This window comes from Danio rerio, chromosome 9 (genome assembly GCF_052040795.2).
Source record: "Danio rerio strain M-AB ecotype USA chromosome 9, GRCz13ab, whole genome shotgun sequence".
NCBI lineage: Eukaryota > Metazoa > Chordata > Actinopteri > Cypriniformes > Danionidae > Danio > Danio rerio.
The window spans coordinates 26,173,599-26,192,821 of record NC_141029.1 but is presented as its reverse complement, the minus strand read 5'-3'; the positions used below and the strand labels follow the sequence as shown (position 1 = coordinate 26,192,821).

At 33.6% G+C, this 19,223-nt stretch overlaps 1 protein-coding gene across 4 annotated transcripts in view; it reads left to right on the top strand.

Annotated features, from left to right (window-relative positions):
* tmeff2a (transmembrane protein with EGF-like and two follistatin-like domains 2a) overlaps nucleotides 1-14,144 on the top strand; it is a 104,968-nt gene extending 90,824 nt beyond the window's left edge. For 2 of the 4 annotated variants that reach the window (XM_087265758.1, XM_087265757.1), the window contains exons 6-9: nucleotides 7,157-7,305; nucleotides 7,607-7,666; nucleotides 8,165-8,288; nucleotides 13,747-14,144. In XM_087265758.1, coding sequence (XP_087121884.1) covers nucleotides 7,157-7,305; nucleotides 7,607-7,666; nucleotides 8,165-8,288; nucleotides 13,747-13,843 — 430 coding nt within the window. In that variant the 3' untranslated portion in view covers nucleotides 13,844-14,144. Of the gene's footprint in view, nucleotides 1-7,156; nucleotides 7,306-7,606; nucleotides 7,667-8,164; nucleotides 8,289-10,757; nucleotides 10,917-13,746 lie in introns of all 4 variants that reach the window. The other 2 variants (XM_087265756.1, NM_001128365.1) reach the window with 2 other exon arrangements.
* Nucleotides 14,145-19,223: the final 5,079 nt, after the last annotated feature.

Below are 19,223 nucleotides of genomic sequence, written 5' to 3'. Positions count from 1 at the left end.
CTTGTCGTGAATCCCAGTTAAGAGCAACAAATAACAACTTTAGTTTAGTTTAACAACTTCAATAATCCTACAAGGGGCAATTAAACAAGGGCAGTAGCATCATGATAACACATATAAAGACAAATCACTTACAAAGGAAATATTAAAAAAAACACAATTCAACCTGCTTCATAATAACTTTTTAAATAGTACTAAAACAGCAATAAATAATAAAGAAAAATGCAATAAGAAACCACCTATACATTAAACATTTTAGAACTTGCTAAAATGTAAGGGTATATACCTTATTGCCTCAGGAACAAAGGTAAATCTATATCTATTTATACATTTATATCTAAGGTTGTTAAACTAAACCATAACTTGACATCTAGTCGATCATTTGAAAAAGTGGTAGAAGGTAAATTTTTCACATAAATCATCTGTTGAACTGTGAAACCCACATGGACCCAAGATTCTCACAATAAAAATCAGTCAGGTTTGGTGAAGCAAAGTTGTGGTTTGGGGTTACATTCATTAAGGGGGCATGCCAGAGTAGATGGCAACATCAAAGAGCCTGAGGTATCAAGACATTTGTGCTGCCCATTACATTACAAACCACAGGCAAGGGCAAATTCTTCAGCAGGATAGCGCTCCTATACATCAGCCTCAAAGTTACTGAAAGCAAAAAAGGTCAAGGTGCTCCAGGATTGGCCAGCCGAGTCTCCAGACATGAACATTATTGAGCATGGGGTAAGATGAAGGAAGAGGCATTAAAGATGAATCTAAAGGATCTTTATGAACTCTGAGAGTCTTGCAAGAAGGCTTTCTTTGCCATTCCTGATGACTTTATTAGTAAGTTGTCTGAGTCATTGCAGAGATGTATGGATGCAGTCCTCCAAGCTTATGGGAGTCATATACAATATTAATTCTTTTTTCACTGCACCATGACTTTATATTCTATACTGTATATTATTTCTGACAAGACTTTTCTCTAAGCAAAGTCAGACCTTACTGTCTTAATTAAATAATTAAAAGTCAAGGCATGATCATATTTTATTTTGGTAAAAAAGGGTCATCTAGAGGTCTTTGTCTTTGATATAAGCCTCTTCTGATACCAAATAATCAACTAGAAGTCAAGTTATTATTTTTTGTTCCTAAAACTTGGATAGGCAACAATACTATTATCAGGTAGTGTATACCTTATACGCCTTAAATGCAGATCATATAATGAAAACTAAATGACCACTTTTCCATTTTCACAGAAATGAACAACCAATTTACACACAAATGCAAAGACTGCATGCGTTGCCTGTTTCAAACTTAAGAAACTCAGGGTTTGAATGCATTTTTGTCTCCTCCTTAGAAGCGCATCACCTTTTGTACTCGCATACGCATGCAAATGCTCATTACCGTCACTAATGAAGGTATGTGAATAAGAGCAGCCATTAAAATGAGCAAAGGAACATCAAAGCATTAGAAGTCATCATTTCTCGTTTGAAACAGAGCGTTGTATTATTCACCACTGATGTGTTCGCACTGCTGCTCATTAAGCCCCTGAGATGATCAACTGGAATGTGCTATAGATTGAAAATCACTGCTGCATCCAGTTCAATCCCGTCCACATTCATTCCTAAACAAGCTTCACGCTGATCTGAGAAGATGAAAAACAGACTTTGCTCATTACATTTGTGATCTTGACATTTTTATCAACATTTATAGAGTAGATGCCTCATAAAAACACATTTGATGTTGCCGTTAATTGGTTTCTAATAGTAATTCATATAGCCTCAAGCTAAATGGGCAATTATGAATGTCAGTTAATGTTTATGTGAGGTTGCCGTTCGCGCTGATGCAGACCTTTTGTAAAGAGGCCAGTATTTTTCACCATTGTAATCTGTGTATGTTGCAGCGCTGTAGTCTCGCAGGACACCGGTGAAAATGCTGAGCTTAACAGAGTCATACATGATGGAGAGGTGTACATTAAAACTCTAATGTTCACCCTTTGCAGAACTGAGTCTTACAATAGCAGTTTTCTTGTAGGCATAAAAACAAGTGTTCATATGATTGATTGATTTAGTTATAGATTGAATCTACCAACTACACTAGAATACACAAAATGTTTCAATGCGGCCATTCATCAAAACAATGTTGTTTGTTGGACTGGAAGTCTTACAGTATGTTGCATTGTTTTGTTTTTTTTGCCAATAGCCAAAATACATTGTTTCCAAAATATTTAAAGTATTAAGTAAAGATCATGTTTCATGAAGATATTGTGTATATTTCCTACTATAAGTATCAAAACTTTTGTTTAGTAATGCTCATTGCTGTAAACGTCATATTGACAACTCTCTTAGTGTTATGTTTTTTATTTTGTTTTTTGGAATCCTAAGATGACAGATTTTCAATTATCTTCTGTCCTTACCTTAAAGTCTATAAATCACTGTAGACTAATTAATACATTTTCATATAATGCATATATGTAAATGTGAAGTGATGCTGACAACAGAGGTGCGGATCCACAAGCAGGTTTATTTAGCAGAATGGTCAGACAAGCAACAGTAAACACAGGGCCAAACAGATGTGTACAGGCAAATCCAGATTCGTAGTCAAAAAAACAGGCAGGTAGTCAAAAGGCAGGCAGCAGACGGGGTACAACAAACAAAATAAAGCAACGTTAAAAAACACAGAAGTCAAAAAGGCATGTCAAGGAAACCGCATGTCTTGATCCACAGTTTAAGAAGACTCCGCAACTTCTGTGTGTTTGTGGGCTGACTTTATATTCTATGTAATCAGTTCACGATTAGCTTCAGTAGCTGTGAGTGTATGCAATCAGACAGGATCTAGGGCAGGTATGTAAGCATAAGCATAAATCTCAATTTTCGAAAGAATAAAAGGAAAAAAAAAACATATGGCTGATTTTGTTGTCAAGCACTGTAAAAAAACGGTTAAAAAAACGGTTTAAAAAAACAGTAATTTTCTGGCAGCAGGGGTCGGAAAAAAAACTGTCGGAACAAAAAATGTAGCTAATCTGAAAGATTATTACTGTCATTTTACAAATTATTACTGTGTATATATATATATATATATATATATATATATATATATATATATATATATATATATATATATATATATATATATTAATGTAATTAAACTGATAATTAATGTGATTATAAGGATTATTACTGCAATTATACAGGTTATTATTGTAATTATGCAGATTAATTAGTGTGATTATAAGGATAATAACTGTAATTATGCATGTTATTAATGTAATTATACAGATTATTTATGTAATTAGGCATTAAATCTCCAAATATTCCATCAAATTTTCCAATTTTAACATACATTTAAAAATGAAAAAAAAAACTTTTAAAGAATGATTGAAAAAAAAAGCTTGGGTACAATAATTACTGTAAAGATAACTATAAACTGTAATATAGTTGAACAAATATTTTAAGGATATGTAGGTTAAACTCTAAATAACAGTAAACTGTAAATAGTTTATTAACAGAATCATCTTGCAATTAAAGGTTGAAACAGGAACAAACAGGTAAATACAGATAATACCAAGCATAAAGGCGGCAAACAAAATAACAAAGTAAAGGGGTCAAACACGGCAAGGCAAGGGAAACTGCGTCGTAATGCTCACTAAACAGTTTAAGACTTAGAAACGATATGTGTGTGCTGAGTTTAAAGTTCTTGAAATCAGTCCATAACTATCTTCTGACTGTGTGGGTAATCAGTTTGAATTAGGAACCCAAGTGTGCGAGGTGCATGCTGGGAGTTGTAGTTCGTTAAACTGGAGGCAAGATGGCGGTGCGTATACATCGCAAGGCTCTGCGTCTCTCCAGTTTCTGCAGTTTTGATGTAGTATTCCTGCTCATTTCTAAAGTAACGTATAGTTTTACAGTGATCTGCAGCCGCTAGATCACTGGTGATTGTCACAGTTCGCATAGCAACATTGTTAGAGTAGTAAAATAAATATTTCATAGTTTACAGTGCATTCATTATATGCAGCCTACAAACAAGGCTATTATTTGACTTTATTAATTTTCATATGTTTATCTTCACTAAAAACAATTTGACTGCATTTTTGTTTCCCTATTTTTACAGAAATAATCTGTAAATATTAACATAAAATTACATGTTACTCTCTGAAAATACATAAAATTTCCTTTAAAAAGCAGAAAAATTACGTAATACCAAATTACAAGCAATAACTGTAAATTTATTGTAAGAAGTTTTTTATTACAGAACATATCTGTAAAACAACAGGTATTTCACTGTATAATAAAAAAAGGAAAAATTCTGTAAAAAAAATGATGATGATGATAATGAAAAATCAGCTTAGTCATCACAGGGTTTTTAAAACTTTTAAAGATTAAACATTTTTACTGACTTAATTTAAAGCTATTAGAGAATTTTATAAAGCTATCAAAGTTTTTTTTTTTTTTTGGCAAAAATAATATTTTTAGTCTGTTCTTCATGAAAATACATTTTAGAAAATCTTACCAACAGCAAACTTCTGAATGAAACTGTATTTATTTCCTTTTATATGTATATTTTCATAAACGCATTAGACACTTGCCATAAAACATAATCGACTGTGTGGGTTAAAATATACATTTTCATTCATGGCTTTGATTTATCAATTTATAAAATCTGTCTTGCATTGTTATGCATTAAAAACACAAAGTTCCATGAGAAAACATTTCTATTAAAGGTCCCATGAAGTGCTTTGAAATGCGCATTTTTTATTTAATGTTTATTGGAATCGCAATGAAACTCAAAGAGAGGACAGGGCAAATAGTAGCTCCTTCTCTTTAAAAAAAAGCAGCCAATAGAATTTTGCTTTATCATAGCTGCCAATGAGAGTAGTTGAGCTCAAGCATATAAAATATAAAGCAAGGGGCGGGCCATGTCAGACACTAGTGAGAATTTAATTGAGCAAGATTTGATCTGAAACTGAAGTATGAGGTGATGTAAAAAAAAACAACATTGACTCATTTAGGCAGAAGTGACAAACTGCAAGCTTTACACCAGTGGTCTCAAACTCAATTGCCTTGCATAGTTTAGCTCCAACCACCTCCAACTCACAGGCTGCGTCCGAAACCGCATATTTCCATACTATAGTATGCTAAAATCAGTATGCGAGCCGAGTAGTATGTCTAAATTCATAGAATTCGGAAATCAGTGTGCGAGAAGTACCCGATGACTTACTACTTCCGGCGAGATTCTGGAGTGCACATCGCATGCATGCTACCCTATCCCATGATGCCTTTGAGCGAATTATGAATCGGAGTAAAGCGATGCAACTGACACAGGACCATGACAAAATGGCGGATGTAGTACGTCCAAATTCCATTCATACTTTTCACATTCATACTGTATAGAACATACTTTTCTAACGGCCGAGTAGTTTAAATTCGTTTAAATTCAAATGCAGTACCTACTGAGTAGTAGGCGGTTTCGGAGGCAGCCACAGTCTCTAGTAGTCTTGAACATCTTGATTAGTTTGATCAGCTGTGTTTGATTAGGGTTGGAGCAAAACTGCAGAGCTATGGCCCTTCAGGAGTCGAGTTGGAGACCTGTGTTTGCATATTTATATTAGTTTTATATCTTCTAAAAGTGAATTTAGTCACTGTTTTGGAGAACACTAGATTATAGATATTCTTTAGACTAACATACTGATACTAACATCTAAAAAACGTTATTTTAATTTCACAGGTCCTATAAATTGTCCTTGCAGGCTGCATGCAAAAGCAAACAATACAACCATGACCAGCACAGTTTGATTCACAAGCTTTTTTAACTGAATCAAAAACATGCAGTGCTACCTATAGGACCATGACACATCAAGCCAGCCTTTTGACAATGTTGGGCCTTGCAAATGCCTATCAAGACGTTTTTGCAGACTGTTCCACTATGCAGGATCATGTCAGTGGCAGTGTGCCCAGTTCAGCATGCTGAATCGGCATCAAGCCGTCGTTGAAAGCAAATACTCTGTCTGGATATTTGGTTTAGAATGTATGAAGAATAAGCAAAGAAGCCAAAACTGCACAAACAGAAAGATTCTTTAAAGTTATGTCATCCTACCTGAGCATTTCAGTATGCAAATGTATTCATAACAATATGAGCCACCTGGAATGAAGAAAGGATTGCTATAATTAAAAGTCAAAATAGCACTTCATACTTTACTTTTGTGTATCTGCAGTCCTAGTGTCTGTTTACTTCTTTGAACGAAGAATATAGCTACTGGTACCTGCTGATGTAAAGAATGAATTCGCAGGCCCACAATAGGTTAAAATGTTAACTTGAAATACTCCAAATCGTTTATAATGAGTTTATGAGCAGCTTTCAGACTGACACAAGGTGACAATACAGTATGCATTGTCTCTTCTTTTGACATAAACTTAAGTCAGTCACAATGCTTAAATGACACTTTAGAAAGATGAGTCACATGATTGAATTAATCTCATATGCTATCTTGTATAATCCATATTTTAATTAAAAGAGTTGTTTTCATATGAGCACAAAGAACATAAAAAAAAGTTTCTTATTGCCATTGATGTTTCCATACACTGTAAAAACTCCAGAATTGTGTTTCAACTAATATAAGTTTAAAAAAGTCATTTGATCAAACAGCAAACATATTTTTTGGAGTGTAGAAATTATTTAATCTTCACTGAATCTTGCAGAATGGTTGTTTAAAGAGGTACAAAGTTTTCTTTATATTATTATAATAGTCTTTACACTAAGACGAAAGAGTTCTTTGAAGAACCCAATCAAAGGTTCTATAGAACCAATATAGTTCCTCTATTGGATTGCTGAAACAAAACAAACTCTTTGGAGCCTTTTTAAAGCTTTTCTTGTTTCTGTTTCATCTTCTTTTAAACATTCCTTTTTTTCTTCTAATATATGAACTGAAATGGCATTAATTCCAACTGGCCCTGAAAAAAGATGTAATTAAACTTTTACATTTTTACATCAATATCAGACGTTGAAATTCTGAATGCCCTCCAGCAATTACTCTGAATCCTTAATTTGCATGTCTGAAGTGTTATTCTTGGCTGACATCTTGATCAAACAAGGTGTGACACTCGTTAAATGATGTTTTTCATGGTCTTTGATTTGCCAGTAATTGGCATTTACAGTGCGCTTTCTCACTACTCAGGTGCGTGTGTAACATCGACTGCTCCCACATCAGTTTTAACCCTGTGTGCGCATCAGACGGCCGTTCATATGACAACCCATGCCAGGTAAAAGAGGCGTCGTGTCAGCGACAGGAGCGCATCGAGGTCAAGTTCCTGGGTCACTGTCAGGGTAAGACTTCAAAAGATTTTTGAGGGCTTACGTAATGAATTGAGCCTTTCTTATGATGTCTTCTTCCATTGAATTTGCATTTATATAAGACAGGGAGTGCATATCATGTAAAGATGAAAATTATAAATCACTGTTATGCAATCAAGTCCCTTCATGTTCATATGATCATTAGTCTCTGGAACAGCACTTACCCAAATATCATCTTTAAAATGGCAATGTACAAATGAAAACATGCTTTATTATGTAACCATCAGACAGAGGACGATCTGCTCTTTTAAAATCTGAATCCTTTATCCTGCAGGCGACATGATTACAGGCACCAAAGCCGGAGATGGACAGTATGCCAGGACAGACTACACAGGTGGGTTTCATCATTATTATTATATTATTGGTCACACTTTACAATAAGATTGTATTAGTCAATGTTATGTAATGCTTTTACTAACATGAACAAACAATGAGCAATACATTGATTACAGTATATGTTCATGTTAGTTATTGAAAATACAGTTGTTCCTTGTTAGTTTAACTCATGGTGCGTTAACTAATGTTAACAAGTATGTGTTTAAATGTTAATAATGCATTAGTAAATCTTGAAACATGATTAATAATAAATGCTATGCAAGTATTGTTTATATTCAGTTTTGTTAGTAAATACATTAGCTAATAAATTAATCTAATAAATAATAATAATTATTATTATTATTATTCCTATTATTGTTATTATTATTATTATTATTATTATTATTATTATTATTATTATTATTACGGAAAGTTTATTTTAACATGGCTGTGAATCTGAAGATGTCCTTGATTTCAGCCATTTTGACCCACTTGTGTGTCTGTGTGTGAATTATAGAGGAGAAGCCTGAGGTTTCAGAGGTGGCAAGGGGTCTGTACATCCCCTGCCCTGAGCACTACAAGAACTATTGTGTTCATGGAGACTGTGAATATCCCAACATGCTCTCAACACCGTCCTGCAGGTACACACCACTCACACACATTTCTTTGTTTGTGAATGGTGTGAATGTTCCATTGTGTTTATAACGTACAAACTGCATTTTGTAAAGCCCTATCACAACCACACTTTTTTTTACTTCATGAAAATCCAAATGTATAAGCCATTTCAAAAATAGGGACATGGGCAATGTTTTTATAAGTCCATCACCTTGCATTACATTTGTTATAACCGTGATTTTAAACACATTTGTGTCCTGACATGTTACAAACACAGACATGTTTGTAGACATGTTTGATGTGTCTGATCAGCCCAGTTTGGCCCATCTTGAAAAACACATTCAGAATAAGTGTTTAAACACAGCTTGTTGTGATTGTGTATGTAACTGTCACAGATCTTTGTCTCCCCCAAGTGTTCAGCAACGAGTGTTTTTTTTTCTTTTTTACCATTGATAAAGACCCACCAAGACATGTTTCATGTTTCTTCTGTCAAAGTTGTTGTCTTTTAGGTCACACTTAATTTTGATGGTCCGTTTGTTGACTTAAGTTACATTGAATCTATATGCTAACTTATTCTCATTAGATTATAAGTAGACTGTTAGGTTGGGGTTGGGGTTAGGGTTAGTGTAACTGTAAGATGATATGTAGCTACTTGTAAAGTTTTGTATAGTCAGTTAAATGTCTGTTGAAGGAGCCGTATCAACAGATATTAAGCAGACAGTCTAATACTCAAATGGACCATCAAAATAAAGTGTTACACGTTTTTTTATTATCCACAGAAGTAGGGAGTGGCAGTAGGCTACATTAATGAAATAATTGTAAAATAATAAATATTTAAACATTTCAGAAGTTAAACATTTAATGTTTTATGAGTTAAAACTTTTCAAGCAAATAAAATAGTTAATTTCTAGTGTTTTTTAATGTATAAATGGCGTTTTTTACTCTTTATCGGGCAAAGAATCACATATATGCTTACATCGATAGCTATTTATTTATGTATATATTTAAATAATTAAGTCCGGAGGTCTTGTAATAACCCCCAGTAAACTGCATATTTTTTTTCAAAGAATATTTCTATGTGTGTCATATAAAATAATAATAAAAGGTTAAAGATTAATTTTACTAGGAAAAAAAAAATTATGAAATTTCCATGACATTTTATGACTATTTATCTTGACTTTTCAGAAGGACACTTTTATCCTTTATATCATTTATTCATTCATTCTTTCATGAGGATTGTAGTTATAAAATACAAATCGCAGTTGTTGAGGGGACTAATTATAAAGTGGCCATTGTTAATTTGTTAGCTTAATATAAATGAAAAAGGGAAACCAGTATTATGTAAAGTTTATTTATAAACTAAATTGGAGAGGATCATGTGCTTATGACTGTTCTCAGCTGGTCCCCCATCAGTTCATGATTTATTCTCCAATCAGATGATTCCTAACTCACTATACATAACCACAGTTTTCCTATCTTAATATCTTTGTCTTGAAAAATCCCCCCCTACTTTCCCTTCTTTCCAGATGAACAACACAGTGGCCCAGTGATTAGCTCTCTTGCCTCACAGTAAGAATGTCTCTAATTGAAGTCCCTTCTAAACCAGATGACATTTCTGTGTGAAGTTTGCTTGTTCTCACGTGGGTTTTCCCCGGGTTCTCCGGTTTCCTCCCACAGTCCAAAAAACACACTACCTAGGTAAATTGAGCATAACAAATTGATACCATAGCCAAGCTCTTAGCGAGTACACCTCTTCTCAGCCATCCTATATCTGTCATTAGCCAGAAATAAGCCTGGGGAGTTCATCGAGATCTACCTGAGCTCAAACTCCCCTCTCACTCTGCAAACGAGAAGGAACCCAAGGCTCTAGGATCTCATAAGCTCAGGGCTCTCTCCCAAGACAGCATGCTAAACAAGCTTCATTATCAATGATCAGCTAAGTGTGAACCCTTTAAAAATATCTTTAGTTATTAGTTAGTTCAAAAAATGTGTTAAATGCATTAATTAAAAATAAAAAATAAATATATATATATATATATATATATATATATATATATATATATATATATATATATATATATATATATATATATATAAAACATGTAGTGCTGCCCCACGCATTATTGCTTGATTTGTACATTGTTTAGAGAAAACATTACACAAATCATTTCTGCAGATCAAGCTGCCACCAAGTTTTTCTTTTTACTGCAAAGCTGCACACATCAGCTTAATAAAATATAATTGGCTATTCAGCTTGTAAAAACTCATATTAAAGTCACAGAAAAGTAAAAGAAAAGAGAAATAATAAGACAGAGAAAATCATCTTGAGCAGTTGCTGCAGTAAAACAGCAGGTGTTTTTGAGGAAAGCCTTTGAGGGCAGGAAACACTGCAGTGAGTGTGTGTATATTACAGAGAGTGTAGACTGTTTAAAAACAAGTAATAGACACCCATGCAATCAAACAAGGATATAAGGGAGTGTTTCCTCTTTCTTCAGCTGTCACTCAGGATTCAGCGGGCCGCAGTGTGACACTAAGGAGTATAATGTGCTATATGTGGTGCCAGGCTCTGGAAAGCTCCGCTATGTCCTCATCGCGTCCGTCATTGGTGCTCTGCAGGTGGCCATCATATGTGTAGTGGTGCTGTGTATCACCCGGTGAGTATAAACACACACCACAGCATTATATCGCATGCGCTGTGGAGGAAAGCAGAGGACAGAAACCTCCTGAGTGGATCACACACACACAGCTCTTTATAGAGTGAGAGCTCTTGCCGCCAGGAGTCTGCTAAATAAAACACTTTACACTCTGTGAAAGGTCATTGTGGAAGGGTGTGTGCGCAGTAGTGAAATTTAAATCACCGGCAGCATTAAGTAACTCAAGAATCTACAATGGTATTTACTGTACACCTGAGTGGAGTATTCAGTATGTTCATGGATAATGAGAGATGGGAGAAAAGATTGATGGATGGTTTTTATGCTCTGCTTTCACAGTGTAGACATTTGTCTGTATGGAGTACTGTACCTCTGTGAAGCCCCTTAACAAACAGTGATGGCATGCATGATCATTTTTCCTGTTTTTTAAATACATACTGTATGTGGTGTATTTTAGGGTTTTGTTCATTATTTTAGAGTTACACAATTTTTGTTTTGATCGTTTTAAAAAACATATAGTATTTTTTTCACATTTGTTTAAGGTGGCAATAACAGGGCAATCACAAAAATAAATAAATAAACAAATAAGAAAATAGATAAATAAATAAATGTATGAATGAATGAATGAATGAATGAATGAATGAATGAATGAATGAATGAATGAATGAATGAATGAATGAATGAATGATATAAATTTATTAAATGGAAGGCATAAGAACTTGTGTGTTAAAATGTGTGTGCACAGTTCAGCATGATGACAAAGTGAGTTCCTTTTAACTTCATGCAAACTTTTTAAACTGAATTTAAGCAAAAAATCCAAATTTAGCCAAATAAACTACAGCAGCTTTACTGAAAAAAAGAGTGTATTTTAGTTATCCATCAGAACCATACATCAATGCAGAGATGTGCCAAAACATTTTTGATAATATTTTAATTATCATGCAAGACACCATGTGCAAGAAAAGAGAATCCACTGAAGAGTTCATTCAATCATTTTCCTTCGGCATAGTCCTTTTATTCATCATGGGGTTGCCACAGTGGAATGAACAGACAACTTATGTATGACAACGGCAGCCAACACAGCATATGTTTTACACAGCGGATGCCATTCCAGCTGCAAACCAGTAATGTACACCCCCTCTCATTCACACTCATACACTACGGTCAAGTTAGCTTATTCAATTAACCTGTACCGCATGTCTTTGGACTGTGGGGTAAACCGGGGCACCCGGAGGAAATCCACGCCAACACGGGGAGAACATACAAACTAAAAAGAGCTAAAGAGAAAACTTTCTTGCGTCTTGCCTAACTTGCTAACTTTGACACTATTACATTGAACATGAAGATATATATATATATATATATATATATATATATATATATATATATATATATATATATATATATATATATATATATTTGTTGAAATAAAAATTAAATGACGTTCTGTTGTTCTTTACACATGTAGTCAAGGTGATACATACAGTATTTTCAAAAATCACTTTAAAAAAAAAAAACTACCAGGCTTATTTACAATGCAACAGTAATCTGAAATTAAAGCATAATCCAAATGCAGATAGTAAATTATTGTTTTTTGAGTACAACTGAAATGATTAAATAGTTACGGTAAGAAAACATTGAAAATTGATAGGCTCTATGCACAACTAGAGTTGAAGAAGAGCCGTTGGTAAATGTGACTATTTTTAATTTCACAAGGTTGTTTTTACAGCATCTATGTTGTAATGTAATTACAGTTCATTCAGTTAAATAGACTCAAGTGTTTATTTAGTTGTTCAAGCGTGAAACGAGATGAAAGACCGTTGTAACCACTTGCATCATCAGTAGCAACAGGTTAGCGTAGAAATTCTATTGAAAATACTGGGGTAGAATAAACTGTCTTATATCAAAGACATGGTGGGGAAAATGCAATTTAATGCAGTGATTTTCAGAATTATTAGCCCCCCATTTGATTTTTTTTTTCTTTTTTAAATATTTTCCAAATTATGTTTAACAGAGCAAGAACATTTTCACAGTTTGTCTGATAATATTTTTTCCTCTGGCAAAAGTGGAAACAAGTTTGTTTTATTTAGGCTAGAATAAAAGCAGTTTTTAATTTTTATGAACTATTTTAAGGTCAAAATTATTAGCCCCTTTAAGCTAAATGTTTTTCTGATAGTCTACAGAACAAACCATCGTTATACAATAACTTGCCTAATTACCCTAACCTGCCTAGTTAACCTATTTAACAGTTAAGCATTTAAATGTCACTTTAAGCTGTATAGAAGTGTCTTGATATATCTATTAAAAATTTATATACTGTCATCATGGCAAAGACAAAATAAATCCATTATTAGAAATGAGTTATTCAAACTATTATAATTAGAATATATATATAATAATATATATACCTCCCAAATAATGAAAAGTAATTTTTACAAACACATTGAATAAAATAAACAAAATAAGTAAATATAAAAACATTATTTACAGACTGCTGTGAAATTGTATTCATCAGTATGTACTTGCAAGGTCCAACAAATTGTATGTTAACAAATTCCATATATTGATTTAGCTATCGTGTGTGAATGTGTTTGTCTGTTGTATTCTCCATTCAATGAAACAGCCCACTTACGACAAAGAATCGGTATGCCATGATGCAGTTTAACTGTCTGTCTTTATCTTTTTTAGCCAAAGCTCTTTTTTCATTCTCTGAAACATGATATTTTTTTAATAGCATAAGCTGAGTTTTTCCTTCCAGGCATTGTTTTGATTAGAAAAAGCACTGCGAGTTATATGTATGATAAGGATGTACTTTTGCTTCCTTCCTCCACAGGAAGTGCCCGCGGACCAACAGAATCAACCGACAGAAGCAGAACACAATGCACTACAACTCTGAAAACACCCTGCGCGCCTCCACCCGCCTCATCTGAGAGAGCAGAGAAACACGAGAAACAGCGTAGTGTGGAGGACAGGAAATAAAGATGAAAAAACTGTCTCTCCATCCCCACAGAGACACTGAATCCTGCACAGGGTAGGAGATGGTGGAGGACGAGGGGATCTACACACGATGCCTTGCACCTGTGGCACAGGACACTAACAGAGAATTTTAGGACACCGTGATAGGACAAGTCCTGTTTTTTGGTTATGTATGGGTAATATTTCCAATAGTTAATTTGTTTGTCTTGATGGGGTCCTTTTTCTGTAATGTAAATAAATAATTTATATCAGAAAGCATGGTGTCTTTATTCTTATGCTGGTGCCTTTTGCTGGATTAGAGGTCATTTCAGAGGATTCTAGTGGGAACAAGACACTTTTAAACAGACAGACAACAAGATCCCTCTTAAAAATCAACTTTATTTATGTATAAAGCACATTTAAAAACAGCCGCAAAGCTGACCAAAGTGCTGTACATGAGACACTTATGGTATAAGTAAAATATAAAGACACATTTTAAAATTAACCAAGAGAAACTACTGAATAGATTAAAAAATGAAGCAATGGAAATGACTATTTTAATAATATTAATTGGACAATGCTGAACAGGTAAGTTTTAGAAGTGATTTAAAAATAGATAGTGAAGGAGCCATTCTAATTTCAAGAGGCAAAGTGTGCCATAACTGCGAACCCACCAAGTCCAAGATTTATTTACGTTCAGAGAGCCCAGTCTTCTACACTACTCTTCAAATGTTTGTAAGGTTTTAAAGAAGAGCTTATAAATCTTAGATGCATTAACCCTCTACCGCATGGTGTTGCCAAATGGCAACATGATATTTATGTTCATTTCCTTGCCACTGACGAGCGTTTAATTTTATTTATTTATTATTTAAAAATTTTTTATTATTTTTTAGAAAGAGAAGACCTTAGTTTAGCCATTGATGAAATTTGGTTGTCACATGACGTACAGTGTTTTTCTGTGGCGTGATTTCTGACAGACTGGCGTTTATTGTGAGTAGTTGCTGAATGCAAATGAAAACATTAATAAAAACAAAGGATTAACTCATGTCAGATCCACAAAAAAAATCTGAAACATCACCTCCAGTAAGTTATGATGACATATACACAATTCAAACAAGTTTTTATCAAATTGTTTTTTTTGTAAATTGATCAAATGTATGTGTTGCCAAATGGCAACACTGTCCAATAGTGGAATGTGCAATATTGGGTTAACTAGCTAGCAAGGTCAGCTGTGAACTTTTAGGTTGCAACAATAACAACATGAAAGCTAGTAATATAATGTCGATTAGTTGTATGGTAATGACATTTGCATTATGGATAAAATCTAGTTTTAATGGCAACATTAATTTTAAATAGATTTGAATACAGGGAAAGGTGTATTAGCGAACACCTCCATGTTCTATTGTAAGTGAAAGAAGAAAAGGGACAGAACTGTCTCTTCCTGCAGATGAAAGAGAGGATGAGATGGGTTTTAGTGGCCATGAAAATGATGCAGACTGGACATTTGATAAGAGCATTGATGGAGACAGTATAGGTAAGCTGTCAGATAAGACAGGTGTACTATAGTATAATGCATAAACATTAGCTAGCTACATTATTCTGATTCATCTGGATATACTTGTTATTTATTTGTTATAATAATTACTAATTAATTATAATTGGAGGTAATATTTATACCTACTGTATGTTGTATACATAATAATACAATATTAGGGTTGTTTTCAATAATATTCAGCGAAAAATAATGGAATATGTGAAAACTATTGGAATAATGGAAAGTATGTACTGCAACACCAATGAAATTTTTCATTCATTCATTTTCTTTTCAGCTTAGTCCCTTTAGTTGAATCAATTCAAACAACAAAATTATTAGTTATAAGGAGAGTTCTAAATTTGAAATTTCTAAGTTTGATCCACTATTCGACATTGATGCTGTATGGAAAGAAAAACAGTCAAATATATATATTTTATAGATCTATTACAATGCGTGCAGTAGAGGGTTAAATTGATTAAAGTGACAGATATTTCATACATTCTGCCTGATATTTTCAGTCAAAATTGATTTATTCCAGTAGTCTTATGCGACAAATTATATACACTGAATGTTTTATTTTACATTATGTACATATTGGGACTCACGGTTTATTTATTTTATTATTATTGTTATTGTTCCTATGGGAAAACTATAAATCTCAGTATCTCAAATAAACTCAATTGTTCCAATGTATACCTTTAAAGTTGTTCAAATATTATTTAACATGTATTATTGATGAGGCAGTGGCGCAGTAAGTAGTGCTGTCGCCTCACAGCAAGAAGGTCGCTGGGTCGCTGGTTTGAACCTCGGCTCAGTAGGCGTTTCTGTGTGGAGTTTGCATGTTCTCCCTGCCTTTGCGTGGGTTTCCCCCAGGTCCTCTGGTTTCCCCCACAGTCCAAAGACATGCAGTACAGGTGAATTGGATAGACTAAATTGTCCGCAGTGTGTGAATGTGTGTGTGTGTGGATGTTTCCCAGAGATGGGTTGTGGCTAGAAGGGCATCCGCTGCGTAAAAACTTGCTGAATAAGTTGGCGGTTCATTCCGCTGTGGTGACCCTGGATTAATAAAGGGACTAAGCAGACAAGAAAATGAATGAATGAATGTATTATTGATCACAAAAAGATCAAATGCACAATAATAATGACTGGCTTTAAACTCTCAACTACAGATACTGTCAGTCTTAGCTTTTGTGGTGCAGAAATAGCTGTTAATCAGTAATAATGGGGGAAATCAATCAGTCATGTGATGATAAACTGTAGGGATGAGAATATCCTGACCTCTAAAGGTCATGTGGAGGACAGGACCCTTCAGGACAGAGAAATTCCGAACGTTCCTTGTCTACAGCAGTTGTTCCTCCCTCATCCTCAGACAAGTTCAGTGGAGTCCCAGCACTTCCTGTCCTGTCTGACCGTCTGTGTGCCACAGGGCTGAGAGACATCTTTAATGGTAATGGGCCAATATTTAGCTGTTTGCATGCTCAGATGTGTGCTTGACACTAAGATACAATACATTAATTATTGCGTTTTCATATAGTAAAGGTGTAGTGAGGTGTTTTTTTTTTCATATTGGTTCAATTGACACTATTTGTGCAATTTCACACAAAAAAATACAATGGTTAAGTTGTAAGTGTAGCAAAGGCATATTTGACATAGTTACAATGGGTTAGCTACTTTACTAACAACAGTGTGTGTGTGTGTGTGTGTGTGTGTGTGTGTGTGTGTGTGTGTGTGTGTGTGTGTGTGTGTGTGTGTGTGTGTGTGTGTGTGTGTCATTATTTGTATTAACACCATTGTTCATTTTCATATGGAACATTTTCATTAGAGTTCTAGTCAGACAGATACTAAAGGGCCAGATACAGATACATACTAGACATATTTTGCATTCTGAGCAACACAGAATCAATTGCCAGGTGAAGAAAGCACATACCTAATCCATTCCAGCACCTTCAGTGCCTACATGTTCACAGTCAATACATTCTATTTTTTACACTTTTAATTAAATAATATTGTTTCAGTTTATTGTTGTCTCAAAAAAAATAAAAACATTTTGTAGCAGAATAATGTTCAGTGCTGGTCTGAGTGTCACTTGGCCTTTTCATTATTTTGAAATGCTTTTTTATGGCTATTTAAAAAAATTTGTTTTACTTTTAAAATTTACAGTATACTCTTGAAATAAATATTCCTTATTGGATATGACTGATCTATGAAGAACATTTATGGAACTTTTTAATACCACAAAAAATATATACAGTTAAGGTCAGAATTATTAGCCCCCTTTTAATTATTTGTTTCTTTTTAAAATATTTCCCAAATTGTATTTAACAGAGCAATTTTCACCATATGTCTGATAATATTTTTTCTTCTGTAGAAAGTGTTATTTGTTTTATTTCAGCTAGAATAAAAGCAGTTTTTATTTATTAAAAAAAAAACATTTTAAGGTTAAAATTATTAGCCCCTTTAAGCTATATATTTTTGATAGTCTACAGAACAAACCATCGTTATACAATAGCTTGCCTAATAACCCTAACCTGCATAGTTAACCTAATTAACCTCATTAAGCCCTAAAAAATCACTTTAAGCTGTATAGAAGTGTCTTGAAAAATATCTAATCAAATATTATTTACTGTCATCATGGCAAAGATAAAATAAATCATTTATTAGAGATTAGTTATTAAAACTATAATGTTTAGAAATGTGTTAATCCTCTCTGTTAAACAGAAATTGGGAAAAAATAAACAGGGAGGCTAATAATTCAACCGTATATATATATATATATATATATATATATATATATATATATATATATATATATATATATATATATATATATATATATATATATATATATATATATAAATATATATATCTATATATATATCCCATTTTTTTATTTAGATTATAACAGTGTTAAAAAAAACAATAAAAAAAAACTTTTTTAATATTAAAAACATTTTTTTAATGTTTTGGTTCTTCCTGGCAAATGAATTTTGAGTATATATTTCTGGTTTGGAAGCTTCTATGAAATAAATAAACCTTAAAGGTGCATATTGGAGAAGCTTTGAGAAATACTGGCTTCAAGATCTGAGGAAAATTGTCAAATTATCTCTCAGATGTCTTTACTTTCAACCGTTTTATTTCCCGTCTGGTCAAAAGGTCTCAGAGGCGAGAGAAAGAGATCTGTCTGCCATCATTCAGCTAATGAAGGCTGAAGTCTTTTCCTTTCTCATTACTGGAATGCCAGAAGCGTCTTCTCGCCAGCCACGGAGAGATTTGCATTCACCTACAGTCAGATCGAAGAACCTTTTACTAGCAAAGCTATCCAAGTCTCAAACAAAGGCTGCAATTATAAAGCAGGCGTAACTATAGTGTGCTCTGCAGTGACATGCCTTTGCATACTCGGGAGTATTGCCATAATGCTGAAACACAAATCATGCAACTATGAGTGGCATCTCCATAACATGTCTGAAACTAAACAGAAAGACAGTGTACACAGAATCAGCAACAGATATTTTAGCTGACTGGAAACATTATTGAGATGTTTTACAGTATCATACTCAACTCAGCACAGCATCATGTAAAAAAAAATCTAAACTGTTAAAACTACATGGGTCCATCATGTTCTTATTTACTTGAACTATGGTGTATAAATACTTGTAACTTATTTGTTAGTTTGAGTATATTAATAACATATATAAGCTTATTTTTATTATAAATATTTTTAATTTAGCCTATTAATTTAGTTTTTGTTTTTGTTTTTATTTATTTATTATTTTTGCAGTGAGTACCTTTTACCTGCAGAGGTCAGACCTGCACGATGCAAT